The sequence below is a fragment of the Trachypithecus francoisi genome, unplaced genomic scaffold (assembly GCF_009764315.1).
Source record: "Trachypithecus francoisi isolate TF-2019V2 unplaced genomic scaffold, Tfra_2.0 Lachesis_group19, whole genome shotgun sequence".
Taxonomy (NCBI): domain Eukaryota; kingdom Metazoa; phylum Chordata; class Mammalia; order Primates; family Cercopithecidae; genus Trachypithecus; species Trachypithecus francoisi.
In genome coordinates this window covers 8,759,190-8,785,393 of record NW_022681464.1, presented here as the reverse complement: position 1 = coordinate 8,785,393, position 26,204 = coordinate 8,759,190, and the positions used below count along the sequence as shown (strand labels likewise).

The following is a 26,204-nucleotide window of genomic DNA, read 5'->3' as shown; positions in this document are numbered from 1 at the left end:
ATAAATGTTAAAGTAGATCTAATCTAATCTTCTCATGATGCCTGTTTAACACCCCTTTCCTAGTGCTCATATTTCACAAGTTCCCTTACAATTCTGGTTACTGATCCCATCATTGATCCAAACAAGTACAAACCTGAGTGTACTACTCTAATATTAACAGAGGAGTGAAGAGAGATGAGCCAAAAGCATTATATCAGTATAGAATATTTTATGTGAGAAATGACTGCACTGACTTTAGCAAAACAAGAGGTCTTACTGATATCCTGCAAGAGATGTTTTAAGTTTGTCATTAGTTCAACTGTATGAAAGATCAGTAAGGATATCTGACTCACATTCCCCATTCTCAAGATTATGCAGCTTATCATTAGAGACACTGGATTACGGAACAGGAATTTAAAAGTCAAGTTGTTTAGACTACATGATTTCCAAGGCTGGTGAATAAAACAGAAACAATAGTCCCAGGTTTAAGTTGCCAGTCAGAGGGATGACAACAAGTAAAATTCAGACTGCCCTTCAAAAGAACAAGTTATTCAACGCTTTGGATAGATAACTGTTTTGGTTCATCAATAAAATGAATGCCACACACAGAGTCAAGGGACATTAGTTACAGGGAAAAGAATAGTTCTTAAAGAGCTTCCAAGAAGCTCTAAAGATAGTTGAATTGTCAGGCATTAAAACTCTTTTCTAAAATCAAATCAATTTCTAACTTTCCATTACAATTGGGGGGTAAATCTAGAATAAAGCCAAGAAACTTACATTTTATTCCTGCTACCTCTTAGGCAGTTTTTGATTGCCTCATAAGAAAAAGATACTCATTTATGAAAGTAGTCCTAGATGCTACAGTCCTGCCATCAACAGGCTCTGCATTGAATTCTTAGAAGTATTCAGACTGCAGCCACTTAAGTTCTAACCCTGCATCCCTTATTGTAGATACAATGACAAGAATTAAGGGATAATATGGAGGTCAAGTAGTAAAACCTAAGGATTCTATGGCAAACTGAAGGCCCCACCTCACCCTTCTACTACGGACTCACCAAATAAGTTAGACCACTGCTAAATATACAAAATAGAGCTATGAAATAAAAACCTCTAGGTTCCAAGATAATTTTTTGTAAAAGAACTGGTCACATAAAAATTAGCAATCCTTATATCTGAAGAATCCATTTCCTAGAAAAATACACAGATACCTTTGCTAGGTACCTCTGTTATATATACTGCCAGAAGGAGGTCAACACTGAATGACAAGAAATTCCTCAGTCTGCACATAAATTTCTGGTGCTGTTCATGTAATCTGATAGAGTACTGAAACAGGAGGCTGATACAGGACCTCTCCTCCTCTGCTCTGCCGCTGCTATTAAGTCTGTCTGTGCAATCCATGCTCACTGTAAGGTCTTCATGTTGGGACTCTGGGCTACTAGGGTTTCTCATCTTCGACAGAGAAAACAGGGATGATTGACATATAGCAACTTTAAACTGGGGCCTCCCCAAAGTCCAAATTTGAATATCTTTAAAAACAATGAAGAATCAAGCTAATGAGTCAAGTCTGTCTAATCAGGTTTAGCTGTTGATTTTCTATGTACAGAATGTTTTAGCTAAAAAATAAAACTGTATTTGTAAAATTTTAACTTGCAGCCACCCAGAAATGTTTCCATTCATTCTAATTATTCAAATGCTTGTAAGAGATGCCAACTGATTAAGCGAAATAAAACAGAATTTAAAATTTAGATATTAAAGACAAAAATCATAAACTGAAACAACTTTATTCCTTCAAATAAATTGTGAAATATTTGCACAGTACTTCCTTTCCATCAATGTAAGTAATTCAGAGTTGACTGTCCTGATTTTATGCAACTGGTCATTTTTAGTTAGTATGACATAACCAACAATCAAATACAAATTAGTTGCTTAAATTCAGGATACATACCTGGGGATCAACTGGAATAAGGGAAAGAAAATCCAAACCTAAAACAAAAATGCTTTGTTAATAGTTGTCTCATATTTTAGGAGACCAGAATTATTTCCCTAAATCATTTTTATCACAAATCACAAAACATTTGTGGTAAGTGCTTACCACTCTGCCACAGGGAAGTTCTATACCATGATTAGTGACATCTGAAGTGTTTAAAACCCAAAGAGGAATATATTCTCTGATAAAACAACAAAAAAAAAACTAGCTCCCAGAGACTCAAAGAAGTACAAAACTTTTCAGAGAAGGACTAGTCAAAACAAATGTTTCCCCCTTTGCCACTTAAGAGAATGAGAAGCAATAAAAATGATGAGCTAATGATTTGGATTTGAACCTTTAAAAAAAGGAAAAAAAAAAACATACTTAAGCTCTTAAGATATTTCACATTTATTTTTCAGAAATACAGAGATTCATCTAAGTATCACTTCTTAAACAGATGTCTATTTCAATGATAGCTCTCTGTCCCAGCTGTCCCCACATCAAGAGCAGTACATAGTCCAACGCTCTGCACAAAGCACACACTCAGGAATTGCTGCGCTAACACGGTTATCAAGGGTTACTGGGTTCTGAGCTAATGTAATTTTCTGAACCACAGAACTGTAATTGTTCAATTAGGTTTTAGAAAGAGGAATGTGTAAAAGATTGTCCAGTAATATAATTCTGACATATTCAAATAATAATAATAAATACAACTTTTAGGTCTGAAAAGTCTAGTAATAAACTTCAATGTCTGTTCACCTAGACCTCCCTGTGTGACTAAATTCTCTTTAATTATTTCAAAACTTTAAAAAAGAAACCATACGTCATTAAGACAGGCCAATTTCTATTCAATTCCACGATTTTTATGCTGGCATTCAGAGACACTCTGAATATAAAATCACCACACAGAGAAAGTCTGACATTATGCTTTTATGCAAAATAGACAATATCAGTGGGGACATTTAAAATATTTACTAACCAGTATGAATTTATAACTCAAAAAATTTAAATATATTATCTTATAATCTCCAAATAATGGTATTACAAAAATGCTTCTCAAATGATACAAGCTATAGCACCAATCATTTGAAAGAAATCATTCCAGTGATTTCTAAAGCCTTTCTGAAAATTGTTGCTACAGATTTTTTTTTTTTTTTTCTTTTTTGGGAGACACTGAGTCTGCTCTGTTGCCCAGGCTGGGATGCAGAGGTACAATCATAGGTCACTGCAGCCGTTACCTCCTGGCCTCAGCTTCACAAAAAGTAGGGGCTACAGGCGTGTGTGACCACGCTCAGCTAATTATTATTACTATTTTTTTTGTTGTTTTTAGAGAGAGGGTCTCACTATGCTGCCCAGGTTGATTTTGAACTCCAGAGCTCAAGCGATCCTCCCATCTCAGCCTCACCAAGTACTGGGATTACAGACACAAGCCACCGCACCCAGCTTGCTGTAGGTTTTCATTTCATATGTCTGTCACTAGCTATATGATACGATGGTTTGAGCCAATACTAAACCAAAGAGAATTACAACAAACTTTTTCAATGACTTCTCTATTAAAATAATAGGTGAGATATCTCAATAAGCAGACTTTGTCTTCATATTGATACTATTCAGTAAATCATCTCTCTGCTTCTGCCAAGGAACTCAAAATTTGTCTAGCCCTTGTAATACCTTCAGAGTTTTACATTTTCAATTTCTATTATTAAGTAAAAAAAGTTTATTGGAATGTTATTTATTTTGTTCTGCTTCAAATGGTATAACCATTTTCCTTTTACAGTACCTTCTAACTTTTTAGTTTTCGGTTTTCCTCATATTTATAATAGCTTCTACCTTTTTATAGTTTTTCAGTTTCATACATTCAATCACCTTTAATATTTGTTGTATCTCTCAGTTCATGTTAGTAACTGAAACCTTTTTACAACACTGAAGTATTGACGATGGTGTTGGAATATTGTGTACCGACGCCAAACCACTCAAAAATGCTCATTTTCTAGATGTTCAACTATTTCCATTTCATAATTTCAGTTAAAATAAATATGCAAGCTTGATATAAAACAGTTTGAAAATCATATCAAGGCCTGTGTATTTATTTTAATTGAAATTAAAAATTGAAGCTCTATCACCAGAGAATGCCCACTGAGGATCCTATTTTCATTATTTCCATTCCAGTTCTTCAGATGTACTGTAATTCTCTTTGATGATTTCATGTGTGCAGTAAATATAAAGTTTATTTAGAAAAGAATTAAGAGATTTACTTATCTGTATCTTGATACCTCATCCACGGAAAATTGAATGTGGTGACTTATACAACACCATAATAAAATACCTAGAAATTTTTCTAAAATTTTGGTTGGAATTCTAGATTGTTTACCAAGCATTACAAGGGTGCTGTCTATATAAAATCTGTTTAATGTAAATATTTCTCTCACTGAAACCATTTTTTTCTCAAGTACTAACAGTGAAGTTTGGTATAGTATTTTAGATGCTATTCTTCCTAACAAAAAAACGAAATCATCTAAGTCTTCTTGCATTTTACATTTTAAGCAGAATATTAAAACTCTTATATGAAATAAAGTTTCATCAGTAGTGATTTAAATGTTACTGCCTTGTTTCATAAGTTTATTAGCAAAATGCAGTTCTTATTTCACCGTAAGTTTCAATTGCAGCATGTCATACTGATACATTTTTATGCCCTCCTAAGTATTTCACGGTTGAAAATGGTCAATCACTTTTAACTAAAAAGCAGGTAGTGTTAACACTATTTTATTAACACTGATAAAATTTTAATTTTAAAATTTTAAGTGTTTCACTGTGAAATTGACTCATTAGACTTTTTCCCTTATTGATGACAACACATTTTCCTTGAGTCATAAACTTTAACAAAACATAACTGCTACATGATTAAATATGTAAATGTTTAGCACTTTCAAATTTTAATGATACAACTTTTGAGCACCATTCGCACCTGACAATATGGCACTAGCAATAATAAGGCAGTCATATTTTTCCTTGAAATAATCAAGCTGTTTTCCACTCCATAAATACAAATTATTTGTTTTATTTTGTATTCACTGTTGCACAGTATCAGAAGATGTTCCAAGCTTCAGTTCATTATTAATATCATTTCTTCTTTGTTCTCCTGCAGATTCAGAAGATTCATGTTTATGTTTAAAAGGAATGTTAAGAAATGTATTAAAACTTTGTTATCTCTCCATTCTTGGTGCTCTATTTAATATTTTATTATAAATTATTAAGTTTATCAATACTAAAATTCTTCACAGTATGACTAATTACATAAAAATTATGCATAAAAATAAAACCAAATTAATCACAAAAGAGCACATTAACAATAAAATCAAAGTAAAACTAAACTATTTAGATATAGTAACTGCTACATAATTAATACATGATGATAAACTAGCAATTCTTCTAAAGAACAATAGATCCTATTCTATTCAGTTATCAATTGGTAAGAAAGCTTTTCAATAATAACAACCAGTATCACCATAATTGTTAATATTGGCTAAATATCAGCCTTGGATATTAGTCTTGTTTGGTATCAATACCAGTCTTGAAACGCATTTTTACCAAATACCCAGTTTAGACATATTTTACTACATTTTTCTCAAGTTTCACATTCCTAAAAAGAAATAAAGTCTTACTTTTGCCCAATTTTTGAAATAATGTAAATTTCCCCCAATTAAAAATTAATCTAGGTTCACAGAATTGAAAAACTAACAAGACAAGTGATTTGTAAATTGTGTCTATACTATTGCTAAACGGTAGGATCACTTTAATGAACAGAAATTCTCATTATCTTTTTTCAGGATTAATTTTTAATTCAAGGTCTTTAGGAAACGAATCCTTTCGGAATGCTTGCTTATAACACATACTGAGATGACATGTAGACACTCTTCCAACTAGCCAATGTTACAGCCATAAAAGGCAGTTAGGAATTAAGAATCTCTGAATTTCCATCTTTGTCCCTGACATGAAACCTCACATGTACCTTAGCATCGACTTTGTATATACTTTACAAATACTTTACAATTTGTGCTAGCTGGGTCTACAAAGAACTTCTTAAAATACCAACTCCCAAATTACATATGGAGTAAATATATTTAAGAAGCAAAAAATAACTTTAAAAGCCATTTTTTCCGATGGGTACTATAAAATGTCTGTTCTTTTCCACTAAATTTTATTCACATAATCTAAACAAATTTCAAGAAGCAAAATCATACTGAGCCAATTATCAATTGTTTCAGTAACACAAATTTTCACCAAGAGGATAAGCATTGTGCTTAAAAATAAAGACCTCACTAAGAGGAGGAAAAAAAATAAATCATAGGTCAAAATTAACTTCATAAATCTAGAGAAGAAAATTAGTAACAGGAGAGAATTGTATTCCACTAAAAGGGCCTTCAGAGAGAAGGGAAGTCATGAATGTACTGGTTCTAACTTGCTCAAATATAACGGACAGAAATGTCTGCAAAAGCAATGGCTATGGAGAGAGGGAAGAAGAGTAAAGGAGGGAAGTTTAAATTTTGTAATACGGCCTTGGTTGCAGAAGTCCTGATACTAAGGTAATTCAAGCAACCTTGATATTTTACAGTAGATTCCCCCTTAGTTTTGCCTTCTGTGATTGCAGTTACCTGTGGTCAACTGCAATCAGAAAGTATCACATGGAAAATTCCAGAAATAAACAATTCATAGGTTTTAAATTACACACTGCTCTGAATAGTCTGATGAAATCTCATGCTGTTCTGGCTTCATCATGCTCCATCCCACCCAGGACATGAACCATTCCTCTGTCCAGTGGCTCCCAGCTTTGTCACTCAGTAGCCATCTAAGTTATCAGATTAACTATCTCAGTACACAGTGCTTGTGTTCAAGTAACCCTTATTTTAACTTAATAATGGCAACAAAGTGCAAGAGTAGTGATGCTAGCATATTGTTATAATTGTTCTATTTTATTAGTTATTGCTGTTCATCTCTTACTATGCCTAATTTAAAAATTCAACTTTATCATGAATATATCTTTATAGAAAAGAACAGTATATATAGGGTTCTGTAATATCTGTGGTTTCAGATATTTACTGGGGGTCCTGGAACTTATCCCCCATGGATAAGGGGAAACTACTGTACATGTAAAAGATATCCCAAGTATTAAGCCCTGCTTTAGGGAAACAGATGGTAGACCCTATCTTTGTAAGAATAAAATCCACAGCTCACAGGAAAAATCAGCCCCAAACAACATGAGTATATTCTGAAGTTTTGATGAGCTACCAAGAAGAGTATGAGAAAATATGCTCCCTTCACCTGCGAGGTTCTACAATAGGTAAATGAAGAAAAAGTCTCTAAGTACAAATTCTCCAAAAGGGAGAATAAAATCTCTAACATTTACTATTCTACTATATTTCTTATCACCAGGAATCTATAGATTGCTCTGTAGTTAAAATAACAACTGGATGTGGTATATAAAAGCAGGTAAGACCTTTACATGAAGCCTTCAAATTTCCTTAGCACTTCTATTGAAAATTTCAAAACTGTATTGGCTTTACAGATTAAGATTAAAAATAATAAACTTTGATAAAAAAAAAAAGAAAACAAAAACACTCCACATACCTGGCAAATCTGATGACATGCTTGATATTGGCGTGTGGTGGAATGGTACTGAGTAGTCTGTTAATGAAGGCGGAATAGCAGCAGGATCAACCGAAGTCACACTGGGCACCCTTACAGAAGATGGCTGATACATGAGAACCCTGTTTTAAATAGCATGGGAAATTACAAACAATCTGGCTGTTAGTTCACAGGAGAGAAGAGCTGCACCACTGGGCATTCTCAGTCGTTTGTTCACTAGTTTCAGCACAACTACATGGCAGCTACTCACTACACAGCACTCCACTGTCCTCTCCTCTCCTCTCCCACAATAGTCTTCATTTTAACATGAACGTACCTTGGCTCTCAACAGCAACTGCGACATAAGAGCAAGTTGACATTCAAACACAATGTACAGTGCTGGAGTGAGATATAACACTTTCATCCACAAACAGAAACAGACATCACTTTTATTAATGTGTATGTAATAAGTATATGGGTACCAGTGATTTTATCTTTAAAGAAATTTAAAACTAACATAGAAGATCCCTAAGGTTGATTTAAATCAGGGAACTTTTAGAAGTGAAGCTACTTACTGTAGCACAACCCAAATTTCTTCAAGTCTAACTTGAATTGTATTAATTATTTGCAATCTTTTCTAGGAATCATCTGAGCAAAATTACCCAGTCTTGCGGCCGGCCAACTTGATGGCAATAGGCCACAATCAGAAATGAGGATGAGTATTCAGGATTTAAAATATAATATCCAGAAATAAAAATGCTGGCTACCAAGATACCACCTACCAGGTAGGTGAAATCCCAAGATAATTTATGATTTTAAAATTAGCTGTTCATGCTACCAAAAATACAAATTAAACATATGTAATAAATAGTTCACAATTGGTATTATATAAAAATATATGCATATACTATAGAATTACTTTATAATTTCAAGAAGCAGTATAACTAAACATTTTGAAAAAGTTCAAGCTTAAACAGAGATTTTTTTTTGCATTCTTTCTATTTAACCTGCATTTTCTCTTAGCCCAGGGTAAACAACTACAACTTCACAAGAAAGACATCCTTGAATGTATGTAGGAAACTGAGCATCGTTACTGGTCTTATGGTTGATGGTGGGAAACTTGCAAACAAGGGGTAAAACATTAAGGTTAGTATCCCAAAGCGCTGCCAGTCAACTACCGTAAGCTTAATGACGAAGATACAGAATTCTGTAGCTGGAAAAGACCATTATGAAGACGAAGAAAATGTCTCAAAAACTTAAAGTAGAACCATGGTCACAAAGCTAGATTGGGATAACCTCTGGGCATACTTTCCCTTTCCTGTTATTGCTGATTATTAAATATCAGTAATAAGAAATGATGACAAATTGTGTGACATTCTTTGTACTCTGACAAACTATTTCATAACCTCAATTTAAATGTCAAACCACTTAAATATGGATATCACTACAACGTGGAAAACAGTCATCTTGAGGATACATACATGGTTGAGTGGGCAACTATGTTAGTCTCAGAAAAGTGAATAAATAACACAGGTCAGAGTTCAGAAATCTTTAAAAACTGATCCATTTAGGAAGCTTATGACATATAATATTCTTGAGGCAATAACATAGCCTGGTATTTGAAAATACATTTTCCTGAGGTAGATAAAGATAGAAGGAAGTTATCTTCCAAAATTCAATCACGTGTCTGTAGGTTAGAATCGGAGATTTCTTGGCCTCCAGTGCTATTCGAAGACCTAAAACCACAAGCAGTATGTGAGCTATGTTAGAAAAGGCAGACTCTGGAGGAAAAAGAGAAGTTGGGAGCAGATAAAATAAGTTATATTGTATCTAAAGCTCGTCTTTTTTGGAGGTTTGAAAACAGTGGTCCTTCACAGGGATCAAAGGAGAAGAACAGGACATCATCACAAGTTTTTCAAATAACATGAGACCACCTCTCACACACAAGAGTTTTTACGAGAAATTGGAGGAAGGACACAGTGGGTAAGGAGGAGAGAGAGACTGGAGTATATATGAGTGATGGGGAGGGGACTAAAGAAGTGGCTCTGATTATTCTGGCTGTCTCAAAGTATTAATATCTTATTGTTGTTAAAATGTTAACAGGCAGGCTTTTGAAGACCAAATATATATAAAGTTTCATTTAATTTAAAAAGTTTCTACTTAAAAGTACATTTAGAGCCAGGCAAGGCGGTTCACACCTGTAATCTCAGGACTTTGGGAGGCCAAGGCAGGAGGATTGCTTGAGCCAGAAGTTTGAGACCAGACTAGGCAACACAGGGAGACCTTGTATCTACAAAAAAAAAAAAAAAAAAAAAAAGCCACACGTGCTGAAGCATGCCTAAGGTCCTAGCTACTTGGAAGGCTGAGGCTGAGACTGCTTGAGTGCAGGAGGTAGAGGCTGCAGTGAGCCATGAATGCTCCACTGCACTCTAGCCTGGACAACAGAGCGAGACCCTGTCTCAAAAAAAAGTACATTTAACTTATCGTGTTTTTTTTTTTCTCTGCCACTGAAAGAAACTAAAAGACTTTCTGGTACAAGAAAAAGACAATGAAAGTTAGAAAAGAATGTTAGAAAAGGCAGACTCTGGAGGAAAAAGAGAATTTGGGAGGAGATAAAATAAGTTATATTGTATCTAAAGCTTGTCTTTTTTGGAGGTCTGAAAACAGTGAAACATTCTCCCACTCCCCCTTCTCATCCTTTGCTATTTCACACTGGAGATTCTTTTGTTTTGATCCTGATTGACCCTTCAACTTGAAATAGACTTACATGTGACAACAATAACAGAGCTCCCTTTCCTTCTCTGACCCCTTGACTTCCATCTACAGAGGAGTCAAGAGAATGTCCCTATACATTTGTCTGTCACAGTAACACCTAATAACTGTACGTGTCCTGTCACTTAGCAACATGAAACTTTACATGATTAAATAGCTACTCCTTACTTAGGCAATACCAAAAGGCTGACTGTCAAAACATGTGAAATGTGAAAATCCAATGGGGTAAAAATTAGTAAATCAACATCTAAAACCTCAGCAAACATATGAAAAGCTAACTATTTAGCGTTGGTTAATTCCCATTACCTGAATGTTGCAAACATTAATACAAATTCAACTTTACATAGAATGGCTTAAAGTAGTCATTAATTAGGATTATCAAATTACATACTGGTAGCAGGTTTTTGTTATCAGAATCTTCACAAGGACCACATTCAGAAACAAAATGATTTTAAAGCCTATGCAAAAAACAGATATGAGTAACAGATTCCATGAAAAAATGTAAATGGCTATGGATGGTGAAATGATGGATGTAAAAATGTGATGCTATATGGTAATAAAAAGATTTAAAGCTTCTAAAATTTGTTACTACCTCTACATAGGATTGATAAACACATACACATATGTGTATACATTATGCAAGTGTACATTTACATTTTAAACATTTGTAACTTTATCCATAATATCACAGCACAAAAGTGAATCGCTAGAATGCTGGTATATAGCAAATACTAGTATTTTGGATTATATGCTGGATCAGAGAATTGCATGAAACTCACATTTGGCTCAGACTTGGATGTCTGAAAATAGGTTGACAATTTTTATTTATAACCCTGAAGTTCACTGTATGCTCCCACTTTTGATCATAAAAGTATAAAAAAGATTCAATTTTGCTACCAATTCCTAATGATTATTAATCTGGAGACATACCGATTTAGCCTTTTTATGCTTCCTGTCTTTAGAATACCTTCTTATTAAGGCAAAGCAACCACTCATTTTCCAGAAGGGGCATAATATGCAAAATTATCTTTTCATATGGAAAAACATCAGAGGTTTTCTAAATGTCTTAAGATTAACATAGAAGTTTCTTCTGACAGGTATTATAAGACTGCATTTAAAGACTCCAGTTGGTATGCAGAGAAAGGGAATAGGACTGCCATCAAAATGGCAATGATTCTCTCTAGGTGAGATACTTTTTGCTTTCTTCTTGGTGCTTTGTAAAATTGTTTGTAAGGATAATTTTTACTAAAATAATATACCTCTTAAAAGATAGCTGCTGCCGGGCGCGGTGGCTCAAGCCTGTAATCCCAGCACTTTGGGAGGCCGAGACGGGCGGATCACGAGGTCAGGAGATCAAGACCATCCTGGCTAACACTGTGAAACCCCGTCTCTACTAAAAATACAAAAACACTAGCCGGGCGAGGTGGCTGGCACCTGTAGTCCCAGCTACTCCAGAGGCTGAGGCAGGAGAATGGCGTAAACCCGGGAGGCGGAGTTTGCAGTGAGCTGAGATCGGCAACTGCACTCCAGCCCGGGCGACAGAGCAAGACTCAGTCTCAAAAAAAAAAAAAGATAGCTGCTTACAGGCAGGCGTGGTGGCTTACGCACTTTGTAATTCTAGCACTTTGGGAGGCCAAGACAAGTGGATGGCTTGAGCTCAGGAGTTCGAGACCAGCCTGGGCAACATGGTGAAACCCCATGTTTACAAAAAAAATAAAAAAAAATTAGCTGGGGGTGGTAGTTCCAGCTACTTGGAGGGCTGAGGCAGGAGGATCGCTTGAACCTAGGAGGTCAAGACTGCAATGAGCTGCGATCACATCACAGCATTCTAGCCTGGGTCACAAACTGAGACCCTGTCTTAAAAAAATTAAAAAAAAAAAAAGAAAAGAAAGAAAGAAAAAGAAATAAAAAGAAAAAATAGCTGCTCACATAATTTCGGGGCTGTAAATTAGAGTAAGTTTTCCTGATTTCTAATTCTCTATTCTTTCTCATTTGCTTACTATCTTTGACGGCCAAAAAATCCTCTGACAAACTTACACAGGATAGGAAAACCATAAAAACTCTAGATACTGAACTACAAGAAAGGATATGAAAAGGACAACCAAGAACAAAGCCACAAAGGTCTAAGAGTAGGAGGGAATCACAGAGATGATATAACCATAGCATGAGCCTCCATTATGACACTGTGACAGGTGGCAGCCACTCTAAAACAGAAAATACGATTTCGGGACAAAAGATTAAATTTCCTAGTATTCAGAAAGCTCCAATAGAAAGTCTGTCCATGTATCTTTAGTTCACTGGACCTAAATCTGGTAATAAAGCACAAACTTAATCCAGCTAGTCAATGTCTCCCTTTTAAGAACTACAAGGTGGCTGTCACATAATCTCTTCTCCTGGTTTAACAGCTTCAGTCCTTAAGACCCAGTCATCCATCTTGCTCCAGATTCCACTATTCACCTTCCTGTTCCCCTGCTCTGGCCATACTTATTTGTTAATACCATTCTTAATGATCAGCACTGACTGAAATTCTCTGAGAGTCGTATAGCCTAAAATGGAACAAAACTGGCATGGTATGGATCTTGAACACTATGCTTATTTTATTAATGCTAAGAACAAATTGGTTTTAGTGGTGAACCCTTCAAACCATTAATTGAAACCTGACTTTGAAGAGTTTCTATCAGAAATGGCAATTAATTTACTGAAGGCCTTTCCAACATCCATGAAGATGACTACATAGTTGTCCTTATGACAAGATACATCTTATCAATGGATTTCCTAGTATTAAAGCACTCCTAGGATAAACTACTTTGTCACATATGTCGTTTTAATATATAATTAAGTGATTTCCTAAGACTGAATTCAGAATTTTCATTTATCTTTCTACGTGAGTCTGTTTCTTAAGAGTTCTTCTGTGTGAGTATTAATGTGTATGTATGTCTAGGTTGGGTATTAAGGGCTACATCAGCTTCATGGAATGAACTAGGTAGCTGCACTTTATACAGACTTCTAAAATAAACCTTCAAGTGTTGCTGGTTTAGTTACAAATTTCTACCTTATACTTACCAATGTTAGTTTTTGTTTTCTTTTCAGCCTAGATGAGAAACCTTAACATTTATCTCTATAGTAGCTGACCACAGATGTAAACTATCCTTATTCCTCTGCATACTGAGGTCATTTCAGATTTTGTCGCCCACTGTGTATGTGCCATCCCTCCTGTTTCATGGACTCATCAAACATAGATAAAAATGTGGTAAAGGACAGAGGGTAGACCCTTGTGGCATGCTACCAGAGACATGCTCCAAGATCACAACGACTCATGAGTCAGCATCACTATGCATGACCTCTCAACCTGGCATGAATTCAGCCAACTACAGTATTTACAACTTATGTTTTTCCACTATATTCTAAAGGATATCATTACAGAGTAAAATCCAGAAACATCACATCTAAGCATTCATTCCCCTGATACTCCAACCCAGTAACCATTTCAAAATTAAATCTTCATTTTTTGTGTATTATTTAAATTATAGAGGTACCAGCCAATTTGTCTCAAAGGTGCAATAAATGATTGGCACAACAGGAAAAAAATCCACTTGAAACACTTCCTCATTTTGTTCCACACACACAAAAACCCCACCTCATTCTAATTAAATAGGTAGAAGTAAATATATGCCTGGAAATATTAAGTATTTTAACAGTAAAGAAGACAGCTGAAAAGGTTTAATTCATAAAATTATAAAAATAAACAATGTTGCAAAAGGAGACATTTTATATAAAATGTCTAGAACAGGCATTACAGAGACAAAAAAATGACTGCCTAGATTTGGGGTGTAAATAAGAATAAACTACAAAAGAACATGAAGAAAGTTTTTTTGGGTGTTGAAAATATTCTACTACTGAATCATGGTGATGATTGCACAGCTCTATGTATTTTCTAAAATATCGCTGAATTGTGCAGTTACATACTTAAGATGGGTACATTTTATGCTATTTAAATTATACCTCAGTAAAGCTATTAGAAAACAAAGTGGACCGAGAGGCTAAAAAGATGACACTAGCACTCCCAAGTCTGAAAGAATGTGTTCGTGGACGGTCAGGAGAACTCTCCTGTTATCTCCTTGTATGGTCCAAAACCTCTCTGAAAAAGCAACTATTGCTAAATACCCAAATCTGATTTTAAATGCAGGTCAGTAATGGCTTCTGCCAGATAACTTATAGAGAATCCATGCTAAAATTCAGGTAGAATGCCATCTTACCCATCCATAGTTTGCCCTGGAGAGGGTGAGAAGGGAAAGGAATCAATTTTTATTGAGAAATTACCACATGCCTGACACGGAGGCTTTCTTTCATCTCATTAAAATCTGAAAATAATCCTGTAATAGAGGCATTATTTAGCTCCATTTAACAGAACACAAAAAAGAGGCTCAATCAAATTAAGTATTTCATCTAAGATCACAGAACAAGTAAGCGATGGTGTGCCATAATTGGAATCCATACTTGTCAGATTCCCAGTTCCACACTCCATTACACCAGACTTTCTCATTTGGTCTGAGATGCCAAATTTCCTTACAAACAGGTTCAAGAAAATAACAAAAAGTCTCAGGTAGGAAATAAATACCTCACACGCTCACTTTCCAAAGATGTAAATATTTTCTCCATCAAAATGTGCTTCCTACAAACAATGTGCTTACTTGAAAATATTCCAACTCAACAAAGGCAAACTAAAATAGATTTCTACAGTTACGACATTTCCCAAAGAGACATTTATAAATCTACCCCAAGAGCAATTAGTTGCGAGTGTAATGAACAATAGTGAACTATAAATTAACAAACCCTTTGGTTGGGCTGCTTTGTGTTTCTGACATAAAGATGCATTTCCTTTTGGCAGGAGGGTCTTCTTCTTCATCAGAAGAGCTTTCTATTGTAAGATCAATAACATCTACTTTCTTCTTGCTTGCCTCACTGGCTACAGTCACTGAACAAGGCTTACTGAGGACGCTTGAACCTGCATGTAAGGAAACAAAAGGAAAAAAAAATCAAAGGTATAACACAAATAAACTCTAGGGGTAGAGTCTAGTATATTCAGTATAGTATATCCTGACAACACATAGCCAGTGGAGCCACCTACTCCAACCCATGGACAGATACCAACTCCCTAACTCCAGACCTCTGTCTGTAAAATGGTTGTTCACCTAGGGAGACAGGTGAGCACTATTCCTTGACAGAAGGTCAGAAGTCTCAAAGTCTCATTCAGACAGAATGTTCTTAGTTATGCCTCCAATACCACTGAAGGATTTGTGCAGCTCCTAATGCTCATCCTGTTTCTGCAGGTCAGCAGTCATTTTACAGAAAGATACGGAGAGTTAGGGAACTGGTCTCAGGCCATGGGACAAAAATGAGTGAGTTCACCAGCTATGTATTCTCACAGACATGTGGCACAGTTAGCTCAGAAACAGCTATTTCCATTCTAGCAATCATGCTCATCATATCAAAGAAAGTACAAACTTGTCACCATAAGCCAGAACTGATAAAAACTTTCACCTTGAGAAGTTGAAAAAACCCAAACCTCTCACTTAAGTTACTCAGACATTTAAACTTTTCTTATGAATTATCTACTGATCACATAGGTCCATAGACTACCCACAAAGATAGTCTCACATACCATACATGTTAACTCACATTTTCATAGAAAAGTATGTTATTATCTGTAATGTATTTAGTTAAAAATGAAAGATAGTTGACAATGGAAAAGCAATACAAATTTATCAACTAAATCATTCCCCATTTTTCTCAAAGACGACAGAAATCGTGGTCACTGCACTCAGGTTCAGTATCAATCACAGAGGAATAATTAATAATGGCATAAATTCTTTTCTTCCCCTTTCTTCTTACTCCATTCATTACACTGTTTGTTAGAACTTCAAATGTAATCAGAACAGAACTGAAGTGCAGTGAATAGACTGTTAGATAAAAAGAAACTCTAAGTTCACTTGTGGGTTTCAATTACTCAAAATGCCCTCAGTTTCCCTACTTAGTGTGGATAGATGCAGGCAGCTGATGGATAAGTACACATTCTAGGTAATCAAGGCAATGTTAATATTCCTCCCCACAAAGAAATGGAAGGAAACAATGTGTTTACTTTCCGAGCAATTAACCTGTGACCATCCCCAAACCACCAAGGCCATTAATCAATGATGCAGCCCTCTAACCTCACCTCCACTTAGGCTTCCACCTACAGATACTCTAAAAACAATTCTGAAAAACTGTCCACATAAATTCATTTGTGACTTCGTTTTGTAACAAACATCATATTTTAAAATGATTTTAGATGAATGTTTCCTTTATTCTACATAGGAAAAATATACTATGAAACAGTTGATAAGACAATATAAACCTCAGCACATTTCTTTTTTTTTTTTTTGAGGCGGAGTCTCGCTCTGTGGCCCGGACTGGAGTGCAGTGGCCGGATCTCAGCTCACTGCAAGCTCCGCCTCCTGGGTTTACGCCATTCTTCTGCCTCAGCCTCCCTAGTAGCTGGGACTACAGGCGTCCGCCACCTCGCCCGGCTAGTTTTTGTATTTTTAGTAGAGACGGGGTTTCACCGTGTTAGGCAGGATGGTCTTGATCTCCTGACCTCGTGATCCGCCCGTCTCGGCCTCCCAAAGTGCTGGGATTACAGGCTTGAGCCACCGTGCCCGGCCACCTCAGCACATTTCTTCAGGAAAGAATAAAAATCATTTGGGGGAAATTATATATAATCAAAAGATTGAGTCAACAAGCTGAATTCCAAACGTATAGTTCTAGGGGCCAAGATTAATGATAATGTTACATGAGTCTCACTGCTTTGCTCTCTGCTGCTGTTCTACACATACTTTCTATTTTTGTACACGGTTGGCTGGATACTTTCATAGCTTCTTTCTTCGGTCTCATTGGACACCAAGAACCATCTTCCTGGAATTTGATCTCATCCACATCAGAACAGTCATTGAGAATTTCCATAAAAAGCCTAAAAACAATTAAGAAGTACACACATGTAATCAACAGCTTTGCCTAAAGAGGAAATAAGAAAGTAACACACATTACCTTGAAAAGGTAAGTAATGCTAGCTGACCCCCTTTTCTTTTGGTATTGCAATACTTTTATACTTTACAACAATTATTACACCCCCTTTGTCCTGTTTTAAATCTGTAACAGGTGACATAATAGTTAAGCAACTTACTGAGCATCACCTGTGTAACTCAGTGAGTATCAATGGCTAGCGATTAGTAGATACCTGCAGCCTCCTAGCTGAGGCTGGCAGTAAGAACAGCCTCTAACACAGCACGCAAAACAAACACAAGCAGACAAAGGTTACTATATAGTAAAATAATTTATAAACTTTAACTTTGAGAAAAAGGGATAATGGGGTAGGGGAAGGATGACACGTGTGAGCCACCACACCCAAGAGTAGACATTTTTAAAGTAAGATTTAATATGTAAGGCTGCTAAGAGAGCTGAGAAGTGGATGATGTTACGCCTGTTGGCATGAGAGTGAAATGATTTACTAGGAGAGAAAAATAGCTTACTCCTCCTGGGAGGCATCTTGATAATAAATAGTAAAAGTCTTAAAGTTATACATTCCCTTTGAATATTTCTAAGAACTTGAAGAAAACTCCACAGACATATATACAAAATGCCATCTTCAAAAATGTTAACATCACAGGGCAATTTTAAATTGAAAAAGTAGAAACAAATACGGAATATCGAGAATTTAGTAAACACATCACAAAACATTAATGTGCAAAGGGGCATGACATATGTAACTCTCAAATGGTTCAAAAGAATTCTAAAAATAGTAATAATCATCTCTCTCTACATTTGCAAATGCATACACCAAAAATGTGTATATGCACACATATTAAGGGAGAAAGTGATACAACAACTGCAGTAGAATGTTAACAACTGAAGCTTCTGGGTCAAGGTTACATGGGAGGTTCTTTGTGCTACTGTTTCAACACCTCTGTAGGGCTGAAATTTTTTCAAAATAAGCTAAAAATAAAAACTCAGCAAACGAAAACATTCAGAAAGGAATGTTAAAGTCCCATTCACTCTTCATTCCCCATTCCTCTCCACAGATAATACTCTTGTAAAACTTTTGTTGTTTATTTTAGGGATGCAACTCACTATGTTGCCCAGGCTCACCTTGAACTCCTGGGCTCAAGTGATCCTCCCACCTCACTTTCCTGTGTAGCTGGAACTACAGGCATGTACCACTGTGCCTGGCTTAAAATGTTTTCAAGTTGCACAAGTATCTTTAAAAATCTAGGATACTTTTCACTATATATTGAGTAAAAATCATATGTATATATTAATATAAATCATTACATAAAGTATCATTTCAGTTTTTAATATGTCAATAACAAAGTCATCACCATAGGATGGTCCTGCTAATTTTATTTTCATCTTTTCATTAAATGTATTTTCTAAATCTTACATGGTATATGGATGACATGTGCAATTTTTAAGAAAGTATTATTTGAAAAAAGGTACTAAAAATTAGTTCATGCCATTTTCCAAATTCTGACATGCAATATGAGAGATGATGCTTAGAGTTTGGACTCCAGTCAGAAATACCTGGGCATGAATTCCAGTTTTGAACTTAAGAGCTATATAACGTGTCTATATTTACCCTATCACTTCCTCTGGTTTTTTGCATAGACCCTAATTGCTACTTCAAGAAATTCTAGGTAAGCAAAATGACATCACAAAGCAAACTTTTCCCTATTTCCTGTAGGTTTTATAAAATATAATCTTGGAAAGCAAAAACATTGCCCTCAACACAAATCATATTATAGAGATAAAAATGCCACTAACCAGCCGGGTGCGGTGGCTCAGGCCTGCAATCCCAGCACTTTAGGAGGCTGAGGCAGGCGGATCATGAGGTCAGGAGATCGAGACTACGGTGAAACCCCATCTCTACTAAAAATACAAAACTTAGCCTGGTGCGGTGGCGGGCGCCTGTAGTCCCAGCTACTTGGGAGGCTGAGGCAGTAGAATGGCATGAACCTGGCAGGCGGAGCTTGCAGTGAGCCGAGATCAAGCCATGGCACTCCAGCCTGGGCGACAGAGACTCTGTCTCAAAAAAAAAAAAAAAAAGCCACTAACCACAGTTTAAAAAATAAGATTGAGTGTAATTATGTACAAGACAGAAAACATACAAATATCTGGATTTATGCTAGAGTAGAATTTATTTAGAATTTAGTTCAGTAAGTTGTACTGAACAAAGGCATTGCCAACAGCTGTTGTATTAGTCCATATCAGCTGTTAAAAGGGAAATACTTACCCATCTAGTATTAGACTTTCATAGGCAGCTTTTTTGTCACACACAGGACAAATCCAGGTGGGCTTCTTCTCATTCATTTGTAGATAAAGGGCAGCATCAAAACACTGCAGATGTGTACAAGTCACTGCACGGCATGGGATTGTCAGTCTCATTTTTCCTAACTACAGGACAGGAAACACAAGGAAAACTAGTTCAGAAAGGAGAACGAGCTCAGAGGGAAAGTGGTCAGTTGTAAAAGTCTGAAGATGTCATACAAGATGATGATAAAAATGAAAAAGAAATCCAAACCAGAATGTATTCCCAGGGAGATTAGAATATATTTTTATTCATTGATTGCCCTATGATTTTTGGAAAACTATCTCACTTTTTCAAAACAGGTAACATGTAAATCCAGATTCATATACACTGAAAATATGACTCCTCCTTACCTGGTCCTCAGTTTCCCTATTTAGAGAACCACTGTTATCCATCTTTTGCATGTCCTTCCATAGATGTTCTAAGCATAAACCAAGTGTGTATTTAAAGTATGTTCCCAGGAATTATAGTATACAATACACACTGTTTTCCAACTCACTTCTGTCATATAACTTGGTGACTACTGCAGCACACAAATTGGTATATAAAAAACTACCATTATATGAAGGTATCATAATTTATTTAACCAGTACACTAATGACTGACATTTAAATTGTTTCTAATCTTTTATCACTACAATGCTGTAATGAGTATTTCTAAGATTCCTATATTTATAATATTTATAATTTCTAGAAGTGAAACTTTTGGGTGGAAAGAAAAGGACATTTGTAATTTTTGTCACATTAACACATTATCTTCCACAAAAAGTACCTACTGGGTTATGTATACAAGTGTATTAACGTGCTTTGTTCCACTCAACCTTTCCAATACAGTATTATTAAAGTATTTGATCTCTGCCAATCTGGAAGGTGACAAATATCCCATTATAGTTGTGAACTACATTTCTCTTATTATAAGTGGTAGTTGAGCCTCTTCTTTTACTTCTAAGAGTCACTTGTGTTTCTAAGAACTTTCTACCTATAACCTTTTCTCATTTCCCATTTGGTTATTAATCTTTTACCTATTTGTAGGCACTCTTTAGATAAGAAATCAGCCATGTGTGTAATATGAACTACAAATATTTTTTTCATTTATGAAAATGTATTTTTATATAATCAACTGTGTTAATTTTTTATTATACTTTTGATTAACTCTACTGCTGTTAAATTTGTATTGCAAATAGTAGTGGTCCACTGGCACCAAGACGTACACAACACCCAGATTTGGTCAGATCAGGTTTTCCTACATAATCCTTCAAACCTCCCCATATATTTCCCTTACAGAAAATATCACTATTTATAACCAGTCCTGCTATTTTGATTGATAATTTGTTTCTCCCACTAGATCTTAAGCTCCAAAAAGATGGTCTAGATCTCTGCTCACCACTGAATCCCACTGTCCTAGCACAATACTAGCTCATAGTATGTGCTCAGTATTTGTTGACCAGATAGGAGAATGAATGGAGATGGACCAGAAATGGGGAAAAGAACAAACAGGAAACGAAGAAGATGGACCTTCTTTTATGCTATAAAGTTTAAAAGAATTCATGGCAAAATTTAAACATTCTTAGCTCTGCCTGAGAGGCAGGCTTTTTAGGATGTTCTTTATCTTTTGGTTCATCTGTAATTTCTAATGCCTCTAAAATGAACACCTGGTAATGTGGTAATTTAAAAAGAAAACAATTTAGCTGAATCATCAACACAGAAGTAACGTTTATCTAGTTCCACCTACGTGCAAGGTACAGTGTTGACTACTTCACATTAATCTCAAAAACACTTTTACAATTACGTAACAATTATACTAAAAGGATGGTATCATTATCATCCCCATTTTATAAATAAGGAAACTAAGGCACAAAGAAGCTAAGTAATCTAACACTACAAAGTTAGAAAATGGCAGAGCAGGTCTGACCTGGGAAGCTCCAGCCCTGCAGAGTCCACACTCTCATCACTGCTATACTGTCTCTAAGTGTCTAACCAGAGTTCTAAAAGGGATCCTCGAAATTTCTGTGATTCGATCAAGGTACTTGGCACAATATAACTCATCACTTAGAACAGAAAAAGGTCGGAATAAAACCTGAGGCAATTTCTCTTCTTATGATACATCTTTCTATATTTTTCCTGCCTTTAAAAACAAATTATTTCTTAAACAGACTCTTACAGTATGCCCAAGGCTTTTAAATAAATCTCATAAAATCTTCATAACTCTCTGACTCCAGAAAAGCTGGTATCTATATTTCTACTTCTGAAATGAAGATGCTGAAGCTACAAAAGGTTAAAACCACACACTCACTGAGACACAGCTGATGGAGCTATATCACAAATGATCCTCACATCCCAGAGACATCCCAGTTTTATAACATTACAAATGGTGTTAGTTTTTTAATTTAATTACCCTCCTTTTCCTCTTTTGCTAAGTTTTTGTTCTATTAAAAATGAATGTTGACTAAATACCTATTCAGCACCCAATGAGATAACAGGTTTTTTAAATCCTTTCAATGACAAGATGAATAACTTTAACAGATTTTCCCATTATCCTTTTTTAAAATCACATGTTACTCTTTTTAAATAGTACCAACATAAACATTGGCTAGTTATTTAGAAAGTTTTCACCAATGTAAGTGAGTTGGCTTTTTTACACAATCACTGTGTGGAAACAACTCAATCACTAAACTCGTTATTAAATTACGCTATACCTATTCAACAAAATGACCACAATGATTAAAATAAGACCAATCTACACATACTAATATACTTAAGATACACTGTTAATTAAAAAACAGCAAGCCATACGACAGTATATATTTTCCAATAAACATACATATAATTATATAGAGAATTAAATCTAGAAAAATCTATCATGCTACTAGTAATGTTACTTCTGAATAATAGACCTTGCAAATTTAAAATTATCATTTTTACTTTTCGGCTCTATTTGAATAATTTAAAAGTAGGTATTATTTGTCAATTTTTATAATTTTTTCTTTAAAATAACGTTCTAACTCAGCCTACCACGGTTGTAACAGTTATCTATTCTCATTTGGTTTCAAAACCCCTTTAGACTCTTAAAAATTAAGACCTTGTCAAGCCTGTAATCCCAGCACCTTGGGAGGCCGAGACGGGCGGATGACAAGGTCAGGAGATCGAGACCATCCTGGCTAACCTGGTGAAACCCCGTCTCTACTAAAAAATACAAAAAACTAGCCGGGCAAGGTAGCGGACGCCTGTAGTCCCAGCTACTCGGGAGGCTGAGGCAGGAGAATGGCGTAAACCTGAAAGGCGGAGCTTGCAGTGAGCTGAGATCCGGCCACTGCACTCCAGTTTGGGCGACAGAGCGAGACTCCATCTCAAAAAAAAAAAAAAATTAAGACCTTGGCCAGGCACAGTGGCTCACCCCTGTAATCCTAGCACTGTGGTAGTCCGAGGCGGGTGGATCACCTGAGGTCAGGAACTCGATACCAGCCCAGTCAACATGGTGAAACCCAATCTCTACTAAAAATACAAAAATTAGCTGGGCGTGGTGGTGGGCCCCTGTAATCCCAGCTACTCAGGAGACTGAGGCAGGAGAATTGCTTGAACCTGGGGGGCAGAGGTTGCAGTAAGCTGAGATCACGCCACTGCACTCCAGCCTGAGCGACAAGAGCGAAACTCTGTCTCAAAAAAAACCAAAAAAGGCCGGGCGCAGGGGTTCACGCCTGTAATTCCAGCATTCTGGGAAGCCGAAGAGGGTGGATCACGAGGTCAAAAGTTCGAGACCAGCCTGGCCAACATGGTGAAACCCCGTCTCTACTAACAATACAAAAATTAGCCGAGCATGGTGGCAGGCGCCTGTAATCCCAGCTTGGGAGGCTGAGGGAGAACTGCTTAAACCCGGGAGGTGGAAGTTGCAGTGAGCTGAGATGGTGCCACAGCACTTCAGCCTGGGAGACAGAGCAAGACTCCGTCTCAAAAAAAAAAAAAAAAGAAAAAAGAAAAAAAAGAGAAAGAAAAAAAAAAAAATTAAGACCTCAAAGACATTTTATGTATGTGGGCTATAGTTATCAATATCTGCATATTAGAAATTAAAACATATTTTTAAAAGACAAGAGTACACAAGTACACATTCCATTAGCCATCAGAGCAATGACATCATCATCATCTATAGGGTAACTCACATTAAACATCACTTTATGCTCATAAGAGAGAAAGAACACAAAAAGCCAAAATTATGTGTCAATATTATTACAAAAAGTTTTAACTTTGTAGTCCTCTTCAAAGAGTGTCAGGGACCTTCAGGTATCCATGGGCCACATTTTGCAAACCGCTGTTTAGGGATTGTTTTTGTTGTTTTCTTCTGTGCTGTTTCCATCTCTCCTGTCACAGCTTTAAAATTTCCACAGCATACAGAAATGAGAATATCCAGGACTTATAAAAGTTGCTGACCCTAAATTTAATCCTACTCTAGTTGTCTTATAAGAACTAATGAGCATTTCCTAAGAAGGCATTTGTTACTGGCTAGCAAAATTTTGTCAATTTCCTAGTGACTATGGAAAAGGGACCTTAATGTGCCATCAAAATAAATTCTAATTCTAATTTAATCAGATGAAGGTGCTTTTTTGAAATTTATTATTTTTATGAATGAAGTGGCATCTAAGTAATGCAACACTTTTTTCCTATAAAATGTTAAGCTGGCATTATCCAAATTCTATTCACTGTAGACTAATTACTACCAATCTAAAGTAAAAGAGTTTTTAAGTTGAAAAGGCCCAAACTGGTGGTTTCCAACTATTTTCAGCAGGACTTTTTTGTTTAAAACATATTAGAATCTCAAGAGATAAAATCAAACCTAGCTTGCTTTTTCTCTCCCCCAGCTACTTAGCCCACCTCCGCAGGACAGAGAGAAAATCACTAGCTGAAATCACCAAAGTGAAACTTCTATGTAAAATTCAGACATTTTGTTCAGAAATATAATTATGCACACTCAATTAGATCCTCTTCAATAACTACTGTGACATTACCTTCCTTTAGTCCCAAGGACAGAGGTTTTAGAATTTGCTCCCACTATTCAGACTCACTTCTACTGCAAATCACCTTATGAAAATATTGTGAAATGTAATAAACATTTAATCTATAACCCTACATTATTATTTTCTCTTGTTTTTGCCAAATAACCCAGGGTTCACTTCTTATCCAAGTGCCTGGGGTTTATTTTTTTCCTTCTCCTTTTCCCATTACTGCACCAGATCCCATGTTATCTCCATTGTTAGCCGGCTGGACTCCATTCTGCTTTCTCCAACTGATAATAGGACTGACTCTTTCTCAAACACTGCTTTCATCATCTAACTTCTGTCATCCATCCACCAAATCTAATCAACACACCTGTGTCTGGTATTCTAATTAATATATACCACATATTACAGTTTAGCTACCCAACTTTATGTTAACACTACTACTATAGCCCAAAGAGTACCAGTCATTCTTTTCGTAGAAAGTGCTCTGAAAAGATCGACGAACCCCAAGGAAAAGCTCAAAAGACAGTCTCACAAATAGACCTGTTGTCACCTCTGAGCAGAGAGAAAAAAACACTTAAGAAACTTAAAACAAGATTTCAAAAACCTATTTGATCTGTTACTTCATTTCTTCAAGTAACTGAAAAGTTAATTTTCTTAAAATTGGTAAGGTTTGAAAGGAACTGCTCTCTATTCTTACACAGAAGGAATCCTAACCTCTCTGATACGCTACTTTCACTATTATTGAAAGTGTGGCTCATGAGATGGCTTATGCCTGTAATCCCAGCACTTTGGGAGGTCATGGTGGGCAGATCACTTGAGGTCAGGAGTTTGAGACCAGCCTGGGCAACATGGTGAAAGATCTCTACAAAAGACACCAAAATTAGCCAGGTGTGGTGGTATGTGGCGGTAGTCCCTGGTACTCAGGAGGATGAGATGGGAAGATCACTGGAACCCAGGAGGTCGAAGTTGCAGTGAGCCGTGATCATGCCACTACGTTCCAGCACGGTGACAGAGAGAGACCCTGTCTCAAAAAAATTTAAAAAGTCTGAGAATCCGTTAGTATGTCTGGCCATTGCACTTGGTTTTGGTTGCTCTCATGTAGAATGGCAGTCTGTATGAAGAAAAAAATTTAAAAGATTCTGAGAAAATGGCACTGCATAACTGTAAAACTCCTTAGGTAAGTTGTGTAGAAGACTTTCTTCCTGATACAATAGTTTGACATCTAAAACATAATGGTGACATGAGTTTCCTCCCCTTATGGTGACTGTATGTGGAATACAGCTGGCAATTAATGTTTGCTGAATATACTAGGGTTACATAATAAAACATGGTCAATATCCAACCATTTTTTTAACCAACAAAAAGGTAATTTCACTTCTTTCAATCTACTATTAATTTTAACATGAGAGCGAAGAAAAAGAGAATAACCTGAAGACACTGAAAAGAACTCAAGCCTGAAGGTTTGCATAGAACTTGCG

General features: G+C 36.0%; 1 protein-coding gene across 9 annotated transcripts in view; it reads right to left on the bottom strand.

Moving 5' to 3' along the window:
- The window catches only part of PIAS2 (protein inhibitor of activated STAT 2), a 104,828-nt gene that overhangs the window by 4,388 nt on the left and 74,236 nt on the right, over window positions 1-26,204 (bottom strand). For 6 of the 9 annotated variants that reach the window (XM_033177814.1, XM_033177815.1, XM_033177818.1 and 3 more), the window contains 5 exons: window positions 19,662-19,822; window positions 17,212-17,345; window positions 15,173-15,344; window positions 7,571-7,710; window positions 1,925-1,962 (listed from right to left, as the gene is read on the bottom strand). In XM_033177814.1, coding sequence (XP_033033705.1) covers window positions 1,925-1,962; window positions 7,571-7,710; window positions 15,173-15,344; window positions 17,212-17,345; window positions 19,662-19,822 — 645 coding nt within the window. Of the gene's footprint in view, window positions 1-1,924; window positions 1,963-2,341; window positions 5,085-7,570; window positions 7,711-15,172; window positions 15,345-17,211; window positions 17,346-19,661; window positions 19,823-26,204 lie in introns of those variants that run through there. The other 3 variants (XM_033177821.1, XM_033177822.1, XM_033177823.1) reach the window with 1 other exon arrangement.